Below are 18,314 nucleotides of genomic sequence, written 5' to 3'. Positions count from 1 at the left end.
GAAAGTCCAATATAATTTAGGGGCACTCTACTATACATATTGAGTGGTATAGAGAGAGAAAATAAATTCCTTTTATAGTTATTTTTGATTATTTTATTGTTATTCAAAGTGTGGGTCCTACCTTTTTCAATCTCTCTTTCATCCCATAAAAAAAAAGATCTGTAAACTTACATCTTTACCATATAATTCACCTATAATTTAATGGGGAGTGGATCCTCTCCAGTGAAAAAAAAACTGGATGATGTGCAGTGTTTAATCTAACCATTCATCATTCTCTCTCTCTTATTTATTTTTGGTCCCACTTAAAGAATCAAAGGTAAAAGATTACACTGCATTCTGTCAAGTGTTCAAAAAACTGGAGAGGATCCATTTCCTAATTTAATGTGAATGTTTAGTGATGCAGGCCTATATGTCCAAGTTTATATTGCTTTAGCCCAAGTCCAGCAAGTGATTCAGCAATGTAAAAGAACCAAAGTTCATTCTCACAGTAACGTTCAAAAATAAAATGGTTATATGTTTTGCTAAATATTAGAGGAGGACAGCTGTATCATGCAAGGACAGGTGTGGCTCTGTAAAAGTAAGGAAGGACACTAGGACAACTACTAACCCAAGGACATCAGCTGAGCAATACTAAGATCGTGGTTGAGCAAAACACAAACGAACAAAGAGTACAGAGCAGCAGCAGAAAAATGGAGCAAAATGAAAAAAAGGAGAGCATGCCAAAGAAGAATGCTAAGCTAAGTCCCTCTTGACAGTAATTTTAATTGTTTAGGGACCCAACTAAAAAAAATTAGTACAAAAATCCAAATAAAAAGAAAAAAAAAGTATAGAGACACAATTTAAAAAAAATGGTATAAGAACTCAATTAAAAAAATATAAAAACCTAATTAAAATTTTCACAAAATTATAAAAACAGAGGTAATTAAACATTTTTCTTATATATAAATCAATTATTTGTCTCTAACTTACCATTTCCCCCCTTTTTTTTCGGTCATTAATTATATATATACTCGCACCATTACTACACGGGCTAAAAAATTTAGATATAGAAGTACGATGAGTAATATATTTTAATATTGTAATTTTTAGTGTTTTTTAAAATTATGGGAGGTAAATAAAGATTTGTGTTTAAAAAATTAAAAAATTTTGGAATACACAAATCGGACGGTTCGATTTCTGTACCTTTTAAAAATTAAACGGTTCAATTTCTATTTCTTAAATTAAATCATCCCACATTTTAAAAAAATATGACAATAATTTACAATTCAAAAAATATCATTATTAATTTAATATTAAAAATAAAAATGTGTCACTATATGGGCAAAGGTTGCGTGCCTCTTGTCAGTTTTTTTTTTTTAATAAAATCAATTTGCTTTTGTTAGTTTATTTTGGTCATCTGTTACAGCGTTACTTGTTACTTACCACATAAATTTCACAACTTTGGTCATTGGATTGGATAACCTTCATTTTACTTTATTGGATTGAGCCCATTAGACCCGGATACCTTAATTTTATTTGAAACGCAGGAAATAATATGTCGGGCCCAGTGTTGCTCAATCAGCCCATTGACAAGAGCATATCCAGCCTTAACCTGAGCCCAATTTCATAGACTATGGTGTTATAGACTTATAGTCTTGTCTCTTGTGCTTAGTCTTATTTGTTATCCTATTTTTTTTTTCTGGGTTGTGATTTGTTGAATTCTTTTGAGGTTCTGTTTTGACTCTCTACCCAGTTTTGGGTTTGTTGAGAAGAGATGTATGGAGAAAAGCTATCTACAAGAAATCCAAAAAGAGCGCTATCAACAAGGCTACAACCCTGACCACATCATGACCAAAAAAGAAAACATTGTCCAAAAATTTAAAAATATGATAGTTATAACCACAAAAAAAAACAACGCAAGTTGACATAGATGGATGAGGATTTGTGTCCCTTAATCATCTCTCTCGGGTTCGATACTCATTGGAGGATGGGAATGGAGTTTGCTTGCTTGGGAAGGTCGCCCACTTTGTGTGCCTCTACAGTACCCGAGAGATTAACCAAAAAAAATATAACCACAAAAAGAAAACAAGTAAAAAGAATTTGTTTCTCATTTTTTTTCAATTAATTATATATGATTTCACCTTATACAAAAATTGAGTTAAAAAAAATGTATGTGAAATAAAGTATCCATAATTTTGAATTTTGTGTCCCCTTTGCACCCTTTATACGAACAAAGCATGGCTTAAAAAAAAGATGTCTAATAATAATAATAATAATAAATATTATGCAAAGGAGGACGCTGAAAGGTGCAAGATGTCAGAGTGAAGAAGCAACGAGAATGTTTCATGATTCAAAAAAAAGCATCAGTGTAGAAACATCCATTAGAAAAGCTTTTAAGGATATCACTATACCAGTCTTTCAGTAAATTTTAATAGTTAATTTTAATTATATGTATTATATATTTTTTAAAAATTAATAAAACACTAATTTATCAATATATTTAAAAATATTTTCATCAATTAAACTCTAAAAAAGTTTACCAACAAATTATAACTCATTTAACATACTTTTTTCAAATAAAATTTTAGTTGGAACCTCACTCTTAACTTTAAAAAAATAATAATAATAATAAAAACTACCTCCCTTCGCACTCTTTATAAGAAGACACCAATTCATAACCACTACTCCGACAACAACAACAAACACTTCACTTTGAACTAAGTTTTTATTATCGATCTAACTTGTTTTGAAACCATAATAATGTCTCTGATTTCTCAAATGCTTGGCGATGATGAAACCTTAGACCCTTTTCTGTCCATGATGAACAGGTGCCCCGTCCTAAGCACCCCAACAGATTGGAAGGAGACAAAAGACGCGCATGTTTTTCTTTCAGATCTTCCCGGTCTCAAGAAGGACGAGGTGAAGGTGGAGGTCGATGGAAGGGTGCTTCAGATAAGTGGTGATAGGCATGCCGATGACGACGATGACGACGACAAGAACAAGAAGATGATAAAGTGGCACCGCGTTGAGCGGTGCCGCGGGAAGTTCCAGAGAAGGTTTAGGCTCCCGGAAAATGCTAAGGTTGAGCAGGTTAAAGCTCACATGGAGAATGGTGTGCTTGTTGTTACTGTCCCTAAGCAAGAGCTCAAGAAACCAAACACCAAACTGGTTCAGATTCAGGGAAATTGATTCCGTAAATTTTGGATATGAATTGCAGTACAAGTCAGTGTTCCAAGAAATAAATTGTATCTTTGTTTTCTTTGTAAAATAAATAACGACTATGCTATGTCTACCTATATATTAAAATTAGTTACTAGAGTTAATTACTAGTATAAAATATGATAAAAATTTAGGTACAGAGTGCAGTTATTGTACCTATACTTTTCTAAATACGGTTTCGCTATGTTACCAACAGCATATCTGCCAATTTCTGCCAACTCTTATTTGTAATTGTGTTTCATAGAAGTGTGTTTGTGGATGTGTCTAATAAAAATGTCTTTTTTATAACTATGTTTGATAGAAGTGTCTTTATAGATATATTTTCTGGATGTGTCTTTTTATATATGTATTTAAAATGAAAAAGTCTAGGGAGCCAATGGCCTAAGCGTACAATGTGTACAATGGAGGTTTAAGAAGTATTAGAGATATGACCATTAGTGTTACATTGTCCTGTCAGGTTACGCTTTTGGGATGAGTGGTTTCAGATATGGTATTAGAGTTCTAGATTCGAAAGGTCAAGAGTTCGATCCTTGGTGAACCCCAAAATCAGTTTAATTTTTTATTGAGATGTTTATTATCCTTGGTATCCGGATGGTTATCCTTGGTATCGGATGGTTATTCTAGCTAGTATGGTGATGTTCATTTTATTCATGGACCAAAAATTTAGCCCATTGTACACATTGTACACTTAAGCCATTGGCTCCCTAGCACTTATTAGACACATCTACGAACACACTTCCATAAAACACAAATATAAATAAGAGTTGGCAGAAGTTGGCGGATAATATGTTGGTACCCTATACTTTTCCAAATATATATTACAATATAAATACACATTAAAAATAGGATTAATCTCTACATACAAGTGTTTTGCGTTTACAAGCTTTACAAGCTTGAAGAGAATGAAATCCATAAAACGCGTTGCTTATGTTACGTGCTTCTTTAACAGAATTTTAATCAATTCAAATCAATTAACGCGCAAATATATAACTTCTATTTTTCAAAAGATTTCGTTTCTTTTTTTGATGCCAAATTCATTGGATCTCCTTCTTGCTTCGTTTTTTTTTTTTTCGATTTTCATGGTTTCTGAAATCAAGTTTTGAAATTGTTTTGAAAATAATGGAACTTCAGAATTACACCCAAACGATTATAGAAATACACCCAAACGATTACAGAAATACACCCAAGTAATTACAAAAATATACCTAAACGGTTACGGAAAAGATTACAGAAATACACTCAAATAGTTACAGAAAATATACCAAAAAATTACAGAAATACACCTAAAGGATTTAAGAAATACACCCAAAACATGGAGGAGACAGTATATTTCTTCTTGAAATCTTTTAATATTTTGCTGGTTAAGGATGAGGCACATGACAGAGACAATCTAGAAAAAAAATCTAGAAGAACAGTAAAACAGTACCTTGAATAATATTTTTTCGTTTTTTCTAGTATTTTTTATGGAGATTTGTATCTTTTCTTCTTGATTTCTTCTACTCTTCGCGAGAAGTTGGAACGTGTCTTTAGAATCGTAGTTTGTTTCGAATGTCGCTTGAATCTTGACGGTTTGCGTTTTGATTGAGGAAGAAGAGGAAGAGTGCGGCATGATGAACGCGTGCATTGGACGCTCGATTTTAAAGGAGTGGTGCGCGTATTTTTTTCTTGGATTTGAGCCAACTTGTACAAAACGCTTGTATGTATAGCATGTCTCACTACAACATTTTTGAGCTATTGCAACATGTGCGATAAATAACACTTAAAAAGTATTGTCTAAAGTAGTTAAAAACATCACTTAAAATTTATTACAAAAAAATAAGACTAATACAACATTTTGTTAATAAGTATTATTTTTGATCAATTTTAAAAACATATAAAAAATGTTGCTTTAATAAATTAAACAAACAACATTTATAATATTTATATATCACACTTTATAAAAGTTGCTTTTAAATATATAATAAATTTCTGGTGAAAAGCGTTGCTTAAATTTTCTTCCTCCAAATTTTAATTCCCTCCAAATATTTTAATTCCCCCGAAACCAAAAATAGGAAAGAAAACACAAGCAATAATTGATTCATCACTCCTCACTCCTATTAGTTTATTACTTAGAAACAGAACTCAAATCATGCTATCTTAGAATCAAAATCCTAACCCCAGCTCAATTTCTCCAATTTGACTACTGTTACGGATCCGGCCCACGGACCCCGTACCCATGACCGAACCCGAACCCGGCTTACCGGGTCAACCCATTTCGTCTCTCTAGAAGGCCCCGAATCGGCCCCCTAAAGCTCCTAGCCAACTTTTGAATTCAAACACCCCTCTTATCTTAGCCAGATAAGATAAAGATAAGATAACCACCATCATCTATAAATAGAGGACCCAAGTCCCTCCAGGTATTCATTCCTTCCTCACACCTTATACCTCTTAGATCCATTCTGACTTGAGCGTCGGAGTGTCTTTGCAGGTACCTCCCCTCCTCTCCATCCGGACGATCCAGCATCTGACTCGACCCGCGGGTTCCCGATCCTCCACCTAGATCGTATCAGAATCATCCTGTACATTGGCGCCGTCTGTGGGGACCTGCGACGGTCGAACGAGATGGAGGGCATCTTGGACGAAAATCCATCAAGCCAAGACGACTCCGGACCACGTCATCCCACCCCAGAGCAACAGGAAGTCATAAACCAAGCCCGGATGGCCAGCACCATCCACCGAACAAACGAGCACATGGTCACAGATCCACAACATCCCGAGCAAGCAAGGGACAAAGCGACACAGATCATTCAAGATCTCTGCCTCCGAGTCCAGGAACTTGAAGGTAAACTCATCGACAAAGGAAAATACGCCAACCAACACGGAAGCCAGGCAACGTCCAGGCCACGATCCTATCGTGGAAGGTCGCCAACACGGCAACACGAGAGAAAAGATGATCGTAGCACTTCACGTAACTACCGGCACGAGAGGTCGCCAGAACGGCGACACAGTAAAAAACACCACCGCAGTGCATCCCACGATCTAAACCGTCAACACGATTCGGACGAAGACCCGAGACATCGGCACGCAAAGCGCACAAGAAACGACCACGTCATAATGGGAGCCACGCCCTTCACAGAAAGAATCTTAAAAGCAAAGCTTCCCAGAGGCTTCGACAAACCCACCGACATGAAGTACGACGGAACTAAAGACCCTCAAGAACACCTAACGGCTTTCGAAGCCAGAATGAACTTGGAAGGAGCATCCGACGCAGTCCGATGCAGAGCCTTCCCGGTGACCCTTGCCGGACCAGCGATCAAATGGTTCAACGCCCTCCCGAACGGATCCATAACCAGCTTCCACGACATCACAAGAAAATTTATGGCCCAATTCACGACCCGAATCACCAAGGCCAAACACCCCATCAGCTTGCTAGGGGTCACACAAAAACAAGAAGAATCTACAAGAAAATACCTCGACCGCTTTAACGACGAATGCCTGACGGTCGACGGACTCACGGACTCCGTTGCCAGCCTCTGCCTAACTAACGGACTCATGAATGAAGACTTTCGCAAACATCTCACCACCAAACCAGTATGGACCATGCACGAAATCCAGAACGTCGCCAAAGATTACATCAACGACGAGGAGGTTAGCCAGGTCGTCGCTGCCAACAAACGGCAGCACGACAACCCGACTCCCCGTCATAACCCTCCACCCAAAGAAAACCAACGAGACCACCTTAAGCCGACCCACCGACCACCAAGAATAGGAAAATTCTCCAATTACACCCCCCTAACAGCACCGATTACTGAGATATACCACCAAATAGCAGATCGAGGCGTCATTCCCAAAGCCCGACCACTCAAGGAAAGAACAGGAGGAAACAAAGCCCTCTACTGCGACTACCACCGAGGTTACGGACACAAAACACAAGATTGCTTTGACCTTAAAGACGCTATCGAACAAGCCATACGAGACGGCAAACTCCCGGAGTTCGCCAAATTCATCAGAGAGCCAAGGCGCGCCAACATCGACAAGTCACCAGAAAGAGAAAGGCGCAACCCAAGAACCCAAAAGCCGCCCCCCAGGGAAAACCCCGAGGAGGATCCGACCATCATAGTGAACGTCATCACGGGCAAGGACGTACCAAACAAGTCAAAGCTAACAATGAAAAAGGACCTCAAAATAATGGCCGTCAGGCACCGCGACCCAGTCACCATAGCCGACGGCACGATAACTTTCTTACCGGAAGACTGCCAACACGGCACGTCGGCCGAAGACGCCCCCTTCGTCATATCAGCCCGAATCGGAACAGGGCTAGTAAGAAGAATATTGGTAGATACTGGCGCGGACTCTAACATCCTTTTCCGAGGAGCTTTCGACAAACTCGGGCTCCGCAACGACAACCTCCAAACACACCGTCACGGCGTCACGGGCCTCGGAGACAACTTCCTCAAACCAGACGGGTCGGTTACCCTTCCCATCACCATAGGAACAAGCAATCAGAGAAAGACGATCTTGTCCGAATTCGTAGTCCTAAAGGACTCCACAGCCTATAACGTCATTCTTGGGAGGAAAACAATCAACGACTTCTCCGCAGTCATCTTTACCAAATACCTCCTCATGAAGTTCAGGGCCGACGACGGCACCATCGGAACCATTCACGGAGATCGGGAAGTCGCGGCCGAATGCGACAACAATAGCTTAGCCTTAAGAAAGAAATCCCGGGACGCAGCCGGAATATTCCTTGCCGACCTAGACGCACGACTAGACGGCCAACCTAGACCGGAACCAGAAGGAGACATGGAAAAACTACAGATAGGGCCAACCAAAGAAGAATACACTTTCATCAACAGAAACCTCCCATACGACCTCAAAGAAGAACTCTCCCAACTTCTGAAACAAAACAGAGACTTGTTCGCATTTACACCAGCCGATATGCCGGGAATAAGCCCCGACCTTATGTCTCACCATCTGGCGGTGGACCCCCTAGCCAAACCAGTGGCACAAAGAAGACGAAAAATGTCACCAGACCGAGCCACCGAAGTCCGAAAACAGGTAAAAGCCCTACTCGAAGCCAACTTCATCCGAGAACTCCCTTATACGACGTGGCTAGCCAACGTCGTACTAGTTAGAAAATCTAACGGGAAATGGCGAATGTGCGTCGACTACACAGATCTCAACAAAGCATGCCCAAAGGACGCCTTCCCCCTACCAAACATCGACGGGCTAGTAGATGCGGCATCCGGCCACCGATACCTCAGCTTCATGGACGCATATTCCGGCTACAACCAGATCCCGATGCACCGACCAGACGAAGAAAAAACAGCATTTATCACCCCAGACGGAACATACTGCTATAGAGTAATGCCCTTTGGCTTAAAAAACGCAGGAGCCACCTACCAGCGACTCGTTAACAAGATATTTCGCAACCTATCCGGAAACAAAATAGAAGTTTACATTGACGACATGCTCGCCAAGACGGAATCCGGGGAACAACTAACCGACGACCTCAAGGTAATAATGGACACCCTGCGAAAACACCAAATGCGACTCAACCCAACAAAATGTGCCTTCGGAATGGAAGCAGGAGAATTCCTCGGTTTCATGATCACACAACGCGGAGTTGAAGCAAACCCAGAAAAATGCCGCGCCGTCCTCGAAATGACAAGTCCCAAAAATCTCAAAGAAATCCAAAAACTCACCGGCCGACTAACCGCACTATCCCGGTTCCTCGGGGCATCGGCCCAAAAGGCTATTCCTTTTTTCAAACTTATGAAAAAAGGAACCCCCTTCAAATGGGAAGCAGAATGCGAAGAAGCCTTCCAACACTTCAAAAGGATTCTAGCGGAACCTCCAATCCTCGCAAAACCCCAAACAGGGGAAACACTATACCTATACCTCTCCATAACGGGAGAAACAATCGCCGCAGCACTCGTCCGGGAAAACGAGAAAAAAGAGCAGAAACCCATATACTTCATAAGCAAGGTCCTTCAGGACACGGAAGCTCGTTATTCACGCCTGGAAAAACTAGCTTTCGCACTCCTCTCGGCGTCCCGACGGCTACGACAATACTTCCAAGCTCACCCCATAACGGTCCGGACCGACCAAGCGGTCAAACAGGTATTACAAAAACCCGACCTAGCAGGAAGAATGCTAGCATGGTCCATCGAGTTATCCCAATTCCAGGTCAGGTTCGAACCCCGGAACGCCATCAAAGCGCAGGCCTTAACCGATTTCATCGCCGAGATGACACCGACCAAACCCACACCCGAACCATGGAAACTACACGTCGACGGCTCATCAAACTCCACTCACGGAGGTGCCGGAATTATACTCGAAAATCAAAACGGGATCATTATCGAACAATCAATACGATACGACTTTCCAGTATCAAATAACCAAGCAGAATACGAAGCCCTCTTAGCAGGCCTAACCCTAGCCCGAGAAGTCGACGCAAAGGTACTCGAAGTAAATACCGATTCCCAGGTGGTCTGCTCCCAAATAAACGGAAGCTACCAAACCCGGGATCCCTTACTCCAACTATACCTCAACAAGGTAAAGGAATTGAAGGAAGGATTCGAAAACTTCACCATACAACACGTCCCCAGAGAACGAAACGCCAGGGCGGACCTACTTTCCAAGCTAGCAAGTACAAAATCGGGACACGGCAACAGATCGCTAATCCAGGAGGTCGTTAGGTCGCCTTCCGTATCGGCAACGATTAGCGCACATCTAACATCCTCAAATCGGGAGTCTTGGACATACCCAATCCTTCAATACCTCCTTAACGGAACCCTACCACCAGACCCAAAAGAGGAAAGGCGAATAAAAAGGGAAGCCGCCAACTACACCATCATAGCAGGACAACTATACAAACGTGGATTCTCGCAGCCCCTACTCAAATGTGTCGAACCCGGGAACACGGAATACATACTCCGCGAGATCCACGAAGGCTGTTGTGGTCACCACATCGGAGGAAAAACGCTAGCTCAAAAAATCATCAGGGCTGGCTATTTCTGGCCCACAATCATTCGAGATTCCATACAACTAACAAAAAGCTGCGACAAATGCCAAAGGCACGCCAATATGCACCAAGGGCCCCGCATCAACTCAGCATTATATCGGCAGAACGGCCATTCGGCAGTTGGGGAATCGACCTAGTCGGGCCCTTCCCCACAGCACCCGGCCAACTCAGATACCTCATCGTCGCCATAGACTACTACACCAAATGGATTGAAGCCGAGCCCCTGGCCTCCATGACAGCAACCCAATGTCGAAAATTCGTCTGGCGGCAGATCATTACCCGATTTGGAATACCCGAGGTCATCATCTCGGACAACGGAACCCAGTTCACCGACCAAAAATTCAGAGAACTCCTAGAAGGATTACACATATCCCATCGCTTCAGCTCGGTAGAACATCCCCAAACGAACGGACAGGTAGAATCCGCCAACAAAATAATCGTTAAGGGACTCAAGAAACGACTCGACGAAGCCAAGGGACTGTGGGCAGAAGAGTTGGGATCAGTACTATGGTCGTACCGAACAACACCCCAAACGAGCACGGGAGAAACGCCCTTCCGACTAACATACGGCGTGGAAGCAGTCATCCTAGTGGAAATCGGAGACCCCAGCCCCAGGAAAACGGTCGGAGGTAACGACGAAGAAGCAGAACGAGACCTCGTGGACGAAGAAAGAAGCATAGCTCACGTCAAAGAGTTAGCACTCAAACAAAGAATCAGCCTAAGGTACAATCACGGCGTCATCCGACGAGAATTTGCGGAAGACGACCTCGTCCTACGACGAAACGATATCGGTCCCCCGACCCCAGGAGAAAGAAAGCTCGCCCCCAACTGGGAAGGACCATACAGAATCAAGGCCGTAATCGGAAAAGGAGCGTATAAACTCGAACGACTAGACGGCAGCGAAATACCGAGAACTTGGAACGCAGCCAACTTGCGAAGATACTACACTTAAATAAGTCACTTTATTTTTTCCTTTCTTTCTTTCTCCTAATCACCCTTTAGTTTCTTTTATTTTTCATTGTCTTTTAGAACCTCGGGTACTCTTTCCCTCACGAAGGGTTTTAACGAGGCCCAAACTATTCAAATAAAATTTTACAAGTTATTTTCACTTCATCCCCATTACAAGCCACTATTGTTTCTCAAAAACACGGAACGAAGACACGGCCATCGCTGGAGGACTGATCACCCTTCAGGCCGAACACACGGATATCCAAAAAACCGACCAAACGAACGGTTACGTTAAAACACGCCCAAAAAATTGCAGAAAAGCCCGAACGGCCAAATAAACACCACAAACGGATCATGCAAAAGGCCCGGACGGCCGAAAACACTATTAAACGATCCCCAAAAATCACGGCCCTTGGCCATACAAAAATATTCAGAAACTAACAAAGTTCAAAATACAAGAAGAAACTACTCAAATATCTACAATCCGCCCATCACGGACGGTCTTGAATGCTTCCGTCACAGACACATCCACGCCAGGGGCCAACACCAGAAACTGCGCCTTCATCGTCTCCTCGGTAGCAGCAACGGCATCCCCGGCATCAGCCAACAAAGCCGCTTTCTCCTTCTTCAGAGCTTCGACCTCAGCCTTCAGATTTTCCGACTCGGCGAGAAGCAAAGCAGCTTGAGAACTTGCATCTGAGGAACGCTTCCGCTCTTCAGCCAGTTGAGAAAGAAGCGAAGTCTCAACACCGGCAAGTCGGAGAATCTCCGCCCCAGCATCCTCTGAAGACTTCGCCGCTTTCTCCTTTGCAGTAATAGCGACCTTGAGCTCCTCCTTCAATTTGGTCACATCAGCCTGAGCCTGCCGAAGCTTCTTCTCCAACAAACCCGCTTGGGCCATCACGAGCTCAGCTTTCCGAACAACCACAGCTGAACGAAGAAGGGCACGGTAAACCGACTCAGCCTGGAACGAGACATCACAGCCATCAAAAAACGACTCCGTCCCAGGCATCAAGTGCTGATCAATGAAGCCCGTGGCGTCAAAACGTCGGTCCATCACACTAGGGACCAAGCCCTCCCCTTCGAAGGTCTCGCTACCCGGCTCCTCGGCCCTACTCCTCTTCCGAGAAGCCTCAGTACCCGTCAAAACGACCACTTCAGGCGAGCCAGGAGGAACTTGAGCCTCAGTAGGCGCCCCCGAGGAAACCACCCCCTGAGAAGCAGCATGAGAATCCACAGCCGGATTCGAAACAGGAGTAGAAGGGGACGGCGATCCCTCCTCCCGAACCAACGCTGCCTTCAGCCTCGCCAAGGTAGTCAGCCCGCTAGCCATCTCAACTGAAAGAAACCAATAGAAGAGTTAAAAAAAAAAAAAAAGAAGAAGAAGAAGAAGAAGAAGAAGAAGAAGAAAGAAAGAAAGAAAAAGGGAACACACCAATATAAGTCCGACAAGCCTCGGGATCCCCCATAACATCCCGAGGATTCAACGGACGCTCGCCAAACAAATGCCACAAAACGCTGGCAATATCCTTATCCTCCCGGGACAAATCGTCATAAGAAATCTTAGTCAAAACCGACGGCCCGGCACCAAAATTCCAATACGTCGGAAACCGGCGCTCGCCCTCCAAGGTAAGCCAAAACGGGCGGTGCCCCCGAACGGGACGCACCTTAAAATACTCCCACTTAAACCCATGGAACGAATCCTCAAACAACCCGAAGATCCGGCGATGAGGTTGAGCACGGAAAGACATATATCCTTTCTTGTGCTTCCCCTCCTTAGTCGGAAGAGTGCACAAGAAAAGAAAGAGGAAAACGGGAACCGAGGCCGGGAGGTCGAGATACTGGCAAACCAACTCAAAACACCGAACGGCTGCCCAGCTGTTCGGGTGAAGCTGAGACGGCGCCACGGAACACCGACTAAGTAAACCCTGAACAAATGGCGAGAAGGGGAACCGCACACCAAGCCAAGTGAACATGGATTCATAAACCCACATCCAGTCCGGCACGGTGGGTGAACGGAGGTTCAAATAACAAACACGCTCGTCGGCATCAGGGAGCACGAGCTCATACCGCCCCTCCTCTTCACCACCACCGCAGATCGCCCCCTGATCGCGGAGCCGTTGGAGATCATCCTCCGTCATCCGCGACGGAACACCCCATACATCACTGGTTACCCAACCATAGCGATTGGGAACACCCCTGGAAGGGGCTACGGGGGCACCCACACTCTCATTTCTCCGACGCTGCATACCTAAAAACAGGGAGGAGCACCACCATCAGCCTACCAACTCTAACAGTGTCAAAAATAAAAACCCAAAACACCACTACCAAACCCAAACGCCTTAAACCACCACTACAATCAAGGTAAAAACGGCGGTGCTCAGCCCCCTCCCCGAACCCAACAAAAACAGCAGACGCAGCAAAAACAGAACAGGCATGCACAAACAAGTATGAAAGAAAAAAGGCAAAAAAATGCCAACCTGGTGAATTCGAAGAAAGCTTGAGGAGAAGGCTTGAAGACAAGAAGAAACAAAGCGGCACTAGAAAGCAGAAACCAACCAAAAGCTTCTCCAGAAAATGAACAGTTCCCTTTTTGGAAAAAAGAAAAAACGGACGAGGGAAATAAAAGCCGAAGCAAAACGGTTTCAAAAAAGCAAAAAGACGTAACTGACCCTGGGAGCAATGAAAATTCACGGGGGCAAAAGAGAGAAAACCCCCTCCACAATAAATGCCCCCTCGGAAAAGCAAACCAATCAATTACGCCTCAAAAGACACGGAAAGGTCACGTCAAGACCAAAATACGGCCGAGACGAATCTTTCACCAAACAAAATCGAGGAGCCGACCTCATCCCCAAACGAACACTCGACCAGCACCGAAGACACAGAGAAACGTCTCGAACTCTTAGCGACAAACCGACCTCACTCGCTCTCTCGCTACGGGGGCAACTGTTACGGATCCGGCCCACGGACCCCGGACCCATGACCGAACCCGAACCCGGCTTACCGGGTCAACCCATTTCGTCTCTCTAGAAGGCCCCGAATCGGCCCCCTAAAGCTCCTAACCAACTTTTGAATTCAAACACCCCTCTTATCTTAGCCAGATAAGATAAAGATAAGATAACCACCATCATCTATAAATAGAGGACCCAAGTCCCTCCAGGTATTCATTCCTTCCTCACACCTTATACCTCTTAGATCCATTCTGACTTGAGCGTCGGAGTGTCTTTGCAGGTACCTCCCCTCCTCTCCATCCGGACGATCCAGCATCTGACTCGACCCGCGGGTTCCCGATCCTCCACCTAGATCGTATCAGAATCATCCTGTACAACTACATTGACTCGCGTTCTGCATTCCTTTCTCTCGCCATTGTCCTGGAAGGTTCTTTCGAGTGGATGCGCCAGCTCCATGGAGGCTTGCTCGGGCGGTGCGTGTGAGTTTCATGGTTGATTGCAGAGGCGCGTTGGTCTCCGATCTCTCCCAGACGAACGCTTGGATGGCGTTCAGAATCAAAATCATGAATAAACCTAAATCCCTAATCTCATCCCTAACACAATTTCCCCAGTTTCACAATACTGATGCGCGCATTCTGTGTTTCTCTCTGCTCCGCCGAGTTCTGCTATACTCCGCCATGTTCTTCTGCTCTGCCGTGTTCTTCTCCTCGCGTCGAGTTCTGCTTTACTCCACCATGTTCTTCTGCTCGCGCCGAGGTTAGCTCTGCTCCGCTATGTTCTTTTGCTCGCACCTTGTTCTTCGTTCTCTCGCGCTGAATTCTGCTCCACTCCTCCGTATTCTAAATTGGGAGAAGTAGCTACTTATGCAAAAATAGTGAGAAATGTGACCTTGTTTTTCTTTTTCTTAATGTTTCAGGAATTTCATGTAACTCAATTAGATTACAGAAAGGCTATCTGCGGATAAATGTGAGGTATGTTCCTTTTGTCTTTAAATATGTCATTTAATTTGAAGTTTAAGTAATTGGAAGAATAAACTCTCAGTTGCTGCTATTTTATAGGCAGAGTCGTTAAGCAAGAAATATGAGGAGAAGTACAAACATTGTAGCAGAAATAACATCCAAATTGATTGTTGAAGGCAGTTATGAACATTCTGTTGGATATTCATGGCATTGTGATGGCTGTTCTTTACAGGAGAAAAGTGCATTTTGGATTCAGAACTTTGGCATGCATGTGCTGGTCCCCTTGTTTCTTTACCAGTTGTTCAAAAACGAGTTGTGTACTTTCCACAAGGTCACAATGAACAGGTAAGATTGTGATGTTGGAAGTTATATGCCTAAGTTCTTTTAGTTTATGTCTAAATTCTAAACTATAAAGTAATAATAAGAATTCTAAGTTTTTGATGCTAGTTTGTTTGATTACTTGGACTTGATGAGTTATATGCATGCATGAATTGTTTGATTTTATTTATAATTAATTTTAGGTGTTATCTTTATTAGCTTGTTCTGCACCTTGTTGCTATGCTGTAACTATTATAAGTTGTAACTATTTTATCTGTGTTGGTTAGTTCCAATGCTATAGTCAAATAGTGTAGGTTTTGTAAGTGCTTGTTTGAATTTGTTTGCATGTCCCTAATGGATATTTGATATATGAGTTATATAGAAAATGAAACTGGTTAGAATAATCATGCTTCTCACTATATTGTGGAACTAATAATTAATTCAGACATAAAAGGTTTTTGAGATTTTTGAGCATATTTATCTGATGATCATCATTCATTTCTGTTTAATTTTCAACATAGTTCATCTCATCTTGTTGCTTTCTTCTTAATTGAAGGACTTTAAACCTCTATCTCTTTCTCTGTTCTTCGCACTGTGTTGGTTACTTCTCTCTGCATTTTGGGTTCGTCGCTGTTGGCGTCTCCATCGTGTTCGTCGCTGCTCATCTCACCTCGCCGTTGGTTTCGTCCCTGCTCGCATCGCCATCTATTCATCGCTGCTCACATTTGAAGCTTCTGATTTTTGGTCTTCTCGCTTCCAATTTTCTCGTCGCCTTCTGCTCTTGGTAGCTTCTTGGCTTCTGGCTGGGTGCTGAGCTGCTCTGCATCGCCGTGGTGCATCATAGGTAGGCTCCTTGCTCTATTCTATTTTCTTATGGCTAAAGTTGATGAGAAATTTTAGTTCTGCAATTTTTTTTTTAATGAGAAATTACTGCTTAATTAATTCTGGTCCTGTAAAATCACTACAATGTTTCATTGTTATGATATATTTATCTGCCTCTGATTTAATCACTAAATGATGGCAATTTTAGGGCTTGGAATTTAATTCTTGTTGGTGGAATCTCAATTTGAAAAGTTAACAATGGATTCATTGTTATTGTAGGTGTTGGAGTTGGCTGGGAATTCTTTCAGTTCAATTGAGTTAGCGCTAAGTTTTTTGCCATGCTTCCAATTACGTTCACAAAAGGTGATTTTTCTTAACTTCCATCTATTTGACTCAAATTATCTCCTTTTTTGACTAACTTCAAACAGGATTCATGTTTCTTGAGTCACAAGGTGCCTTTGGAGTATATTAATTCACCAAGAATGGTGTTTGCAGCTACAATGGATAGGTTTCTTTTACCTGCGGGGTGAGACTGCAGTACACGTGGTGGAACGAGAAGTGCACGAAGATGGTTCCGTGTGATGTTTGGAGATTGGAAAGTGGCGGCTTTGCATGGAGGCTGGACGTGAAAGCTGTACTCAGCTTGGGTCTCTGAATAAATAAATAAAAAAAAGAATGCAACATGAAATAATGTATCCTTTTTCTCTATACTTATGGTAGAATTAGATATAGCTTTTCTAGTTGTGTGTGTGTGGATTGAGGATAAGCATAAGCACCTCTCCCCCATTATGGTTTGTGCATTATTCTAGTTTAAGAGTTTTCTTCAGATCCTGAGTGAAGAAAAATAAGAAGTAAAAGATAAAAAGATAAAAAAAAGGAAAGTGTGTTAGTGTTTAATTAGAAGAGTGATGAGTGGAGGAATTAAGAGTGGAAGGATGGAAGATTATGAGGGGTAAATTGGGATTTGAGGCATCTTGGGAATTGGGAGAGGAGGAAAAAAAAGTAAAACGTATGAGAGCACAACATGCAAAGTGCTCTCTCTATTACTCTACTGAAAAGAAAGTTTAGTGTGTGTATTAACTATTGTTCATCCAAGACATTGCATTTCACGAAAAATGTATTGTAGGTAGATATTTATATTTGTCATTATCTATGTCTATATATATATGCATGAATAATGAACTTAATTTATGTGTTAATTACTCTAGTATAGAGTATAGAAAAGGAGATGAGTAGAGGCAAATGATGTTGTGTTAAATTAAATTAATATAATCTTCTATTTAATTATGCGGGGGCAATATGTTGTTAGGCAAGGCTCTAAAAGAATCTGAAGTTGCTCCTTTGGTTTTATTTGATTTTGAACTCTGTCTTCTAGCGTTACACATTACTACTACTATCATATATGCTTGAAAGTGAATGCATTAGTAGGGTCTCTAAATATAACTCTTTAAGAGGGAAAAGAAAATCAGAGTTTAGTATTCAAACGGAAACGGTTGATTACTGTATTATATGATTTCTTAAACTGACTTGGCTGGCATTGGTTTTTAGACTTTAATATTTAAGAAGTGTACTTTTATTGCTTGTCAAGTATCTCTAATTAAGGAGCGAAATTTCTTTGATTGGAAGACTCTAAAAGCATGTATGTTATTCTAGTACTATTCCCTAAACCTTTATTATTATTATTATTATTATTTGGAATGGAAAAAACATAGCACTATTCAGAGTTGGAATTAAAAAAATGGTTGGAATTACTAACATAACTTTCCCCCCTGATCTTCTATTATTGTTACAGGCTTTTAATGCTTTTGGGGAGTCTTGTGGATCGGTGATTTTGGATGCAGGGATGAATATTATCTAGCTTTTATTTCTTGGTCCTTGTTGGAAACCACCTAGATTTGTGTTCATGTAAAGTGTTTTTAGACTTGGTGGCGAAAATTGTGGTAGGAATTTGTTGTTACTTGTTTCCCATTTTTCACACTCTTAACCTTAGCCACCATACTATTTGTTGTTACTTGTTTCCCACTTTGCCATCCTTCCTGTCCTAAATTCGTATAATTCCAATTTCATTATATTATTATTGTAGTTGCAGGAGGCATAACTAGAAAGATGGAA

At 42.2% G+C, this 18,314-nt stretch overlaps 2 protein-coding genes across 2 annotated transcripts; both read left to right on the top strand.

Moving 5' to 3' along the window:
* The first annotated feature begins 2,684 nt into the window (after positions 1-2,684).
* Positions 2,685-3,406, top strand: LOC130957959 (class I heat shock protein-like). The gene has a single exon (XM_057884824.1). It carries the CDS (start codon positions 2,740-2,742, stop codon positions 3,166-3,168), a length of 429 nt encoding a protein of 142 aa, XP_057740807.1. The 5' UTR covers positions 2,685-2,739; the 3' UTR covers positions 3,169-3,406.
* A 2,393-nt stretch (positions 3,407-5,799) lies between these two features.
* On the top strand, positions 5,800-10,341 carry LOC130957736 (uncharacterized). Its single transcript, XM_057884580.1, has one exon. It carries the CDS (start codon positions 5,800-5,802, stop codon positions 10,339-10,341), a length of 4,542 nt encoding a protein of 1,513 aa, XP_057740563.1.
* Positions 10,342-18,314: the final 7,973 nt, after the last annotated feature.

The sequence above is a fragment of the Arachis stenosperma genome, chromosome 10 (genome assembly GCF_014773155.1).
Source record: "Arachis stenosperma cultivar V10309 chromosome 10, arast.V10309.gnm1.PFL2, whole genome shotgun sequence".
In the NCBI taxonomy this organism is placed as follows: domain Eukaryota; kingdom Viridiplantae; phylum Streptophyta; class Magnoliopsida; order Fabales; family Fabaceae; genus Arachis; species Arachis stenosperma.
The sequence above is the reverse complement of the archived record's forward strand: the minus strand, read 5'-3'. Positions and strand labels throughout refer to the sequence as shown.

Bases quoted from the DNA above. Each gene is read 5' to 3' on its own strand.
- LOC130957959 (XM_057884824.1), top strand. From the start codon at position 2,740: ATGTCTCTGATTTCTCAAATGCTTGGCGATGATGAAACCTTAGACCCT.
- LOC130957736 (XM_057884580.1), top strand. From the start codon at position 5,800: ATGGAGGGCATCTTGGACGAAAATCCATCAAGCCAAGACGACTCCGGA.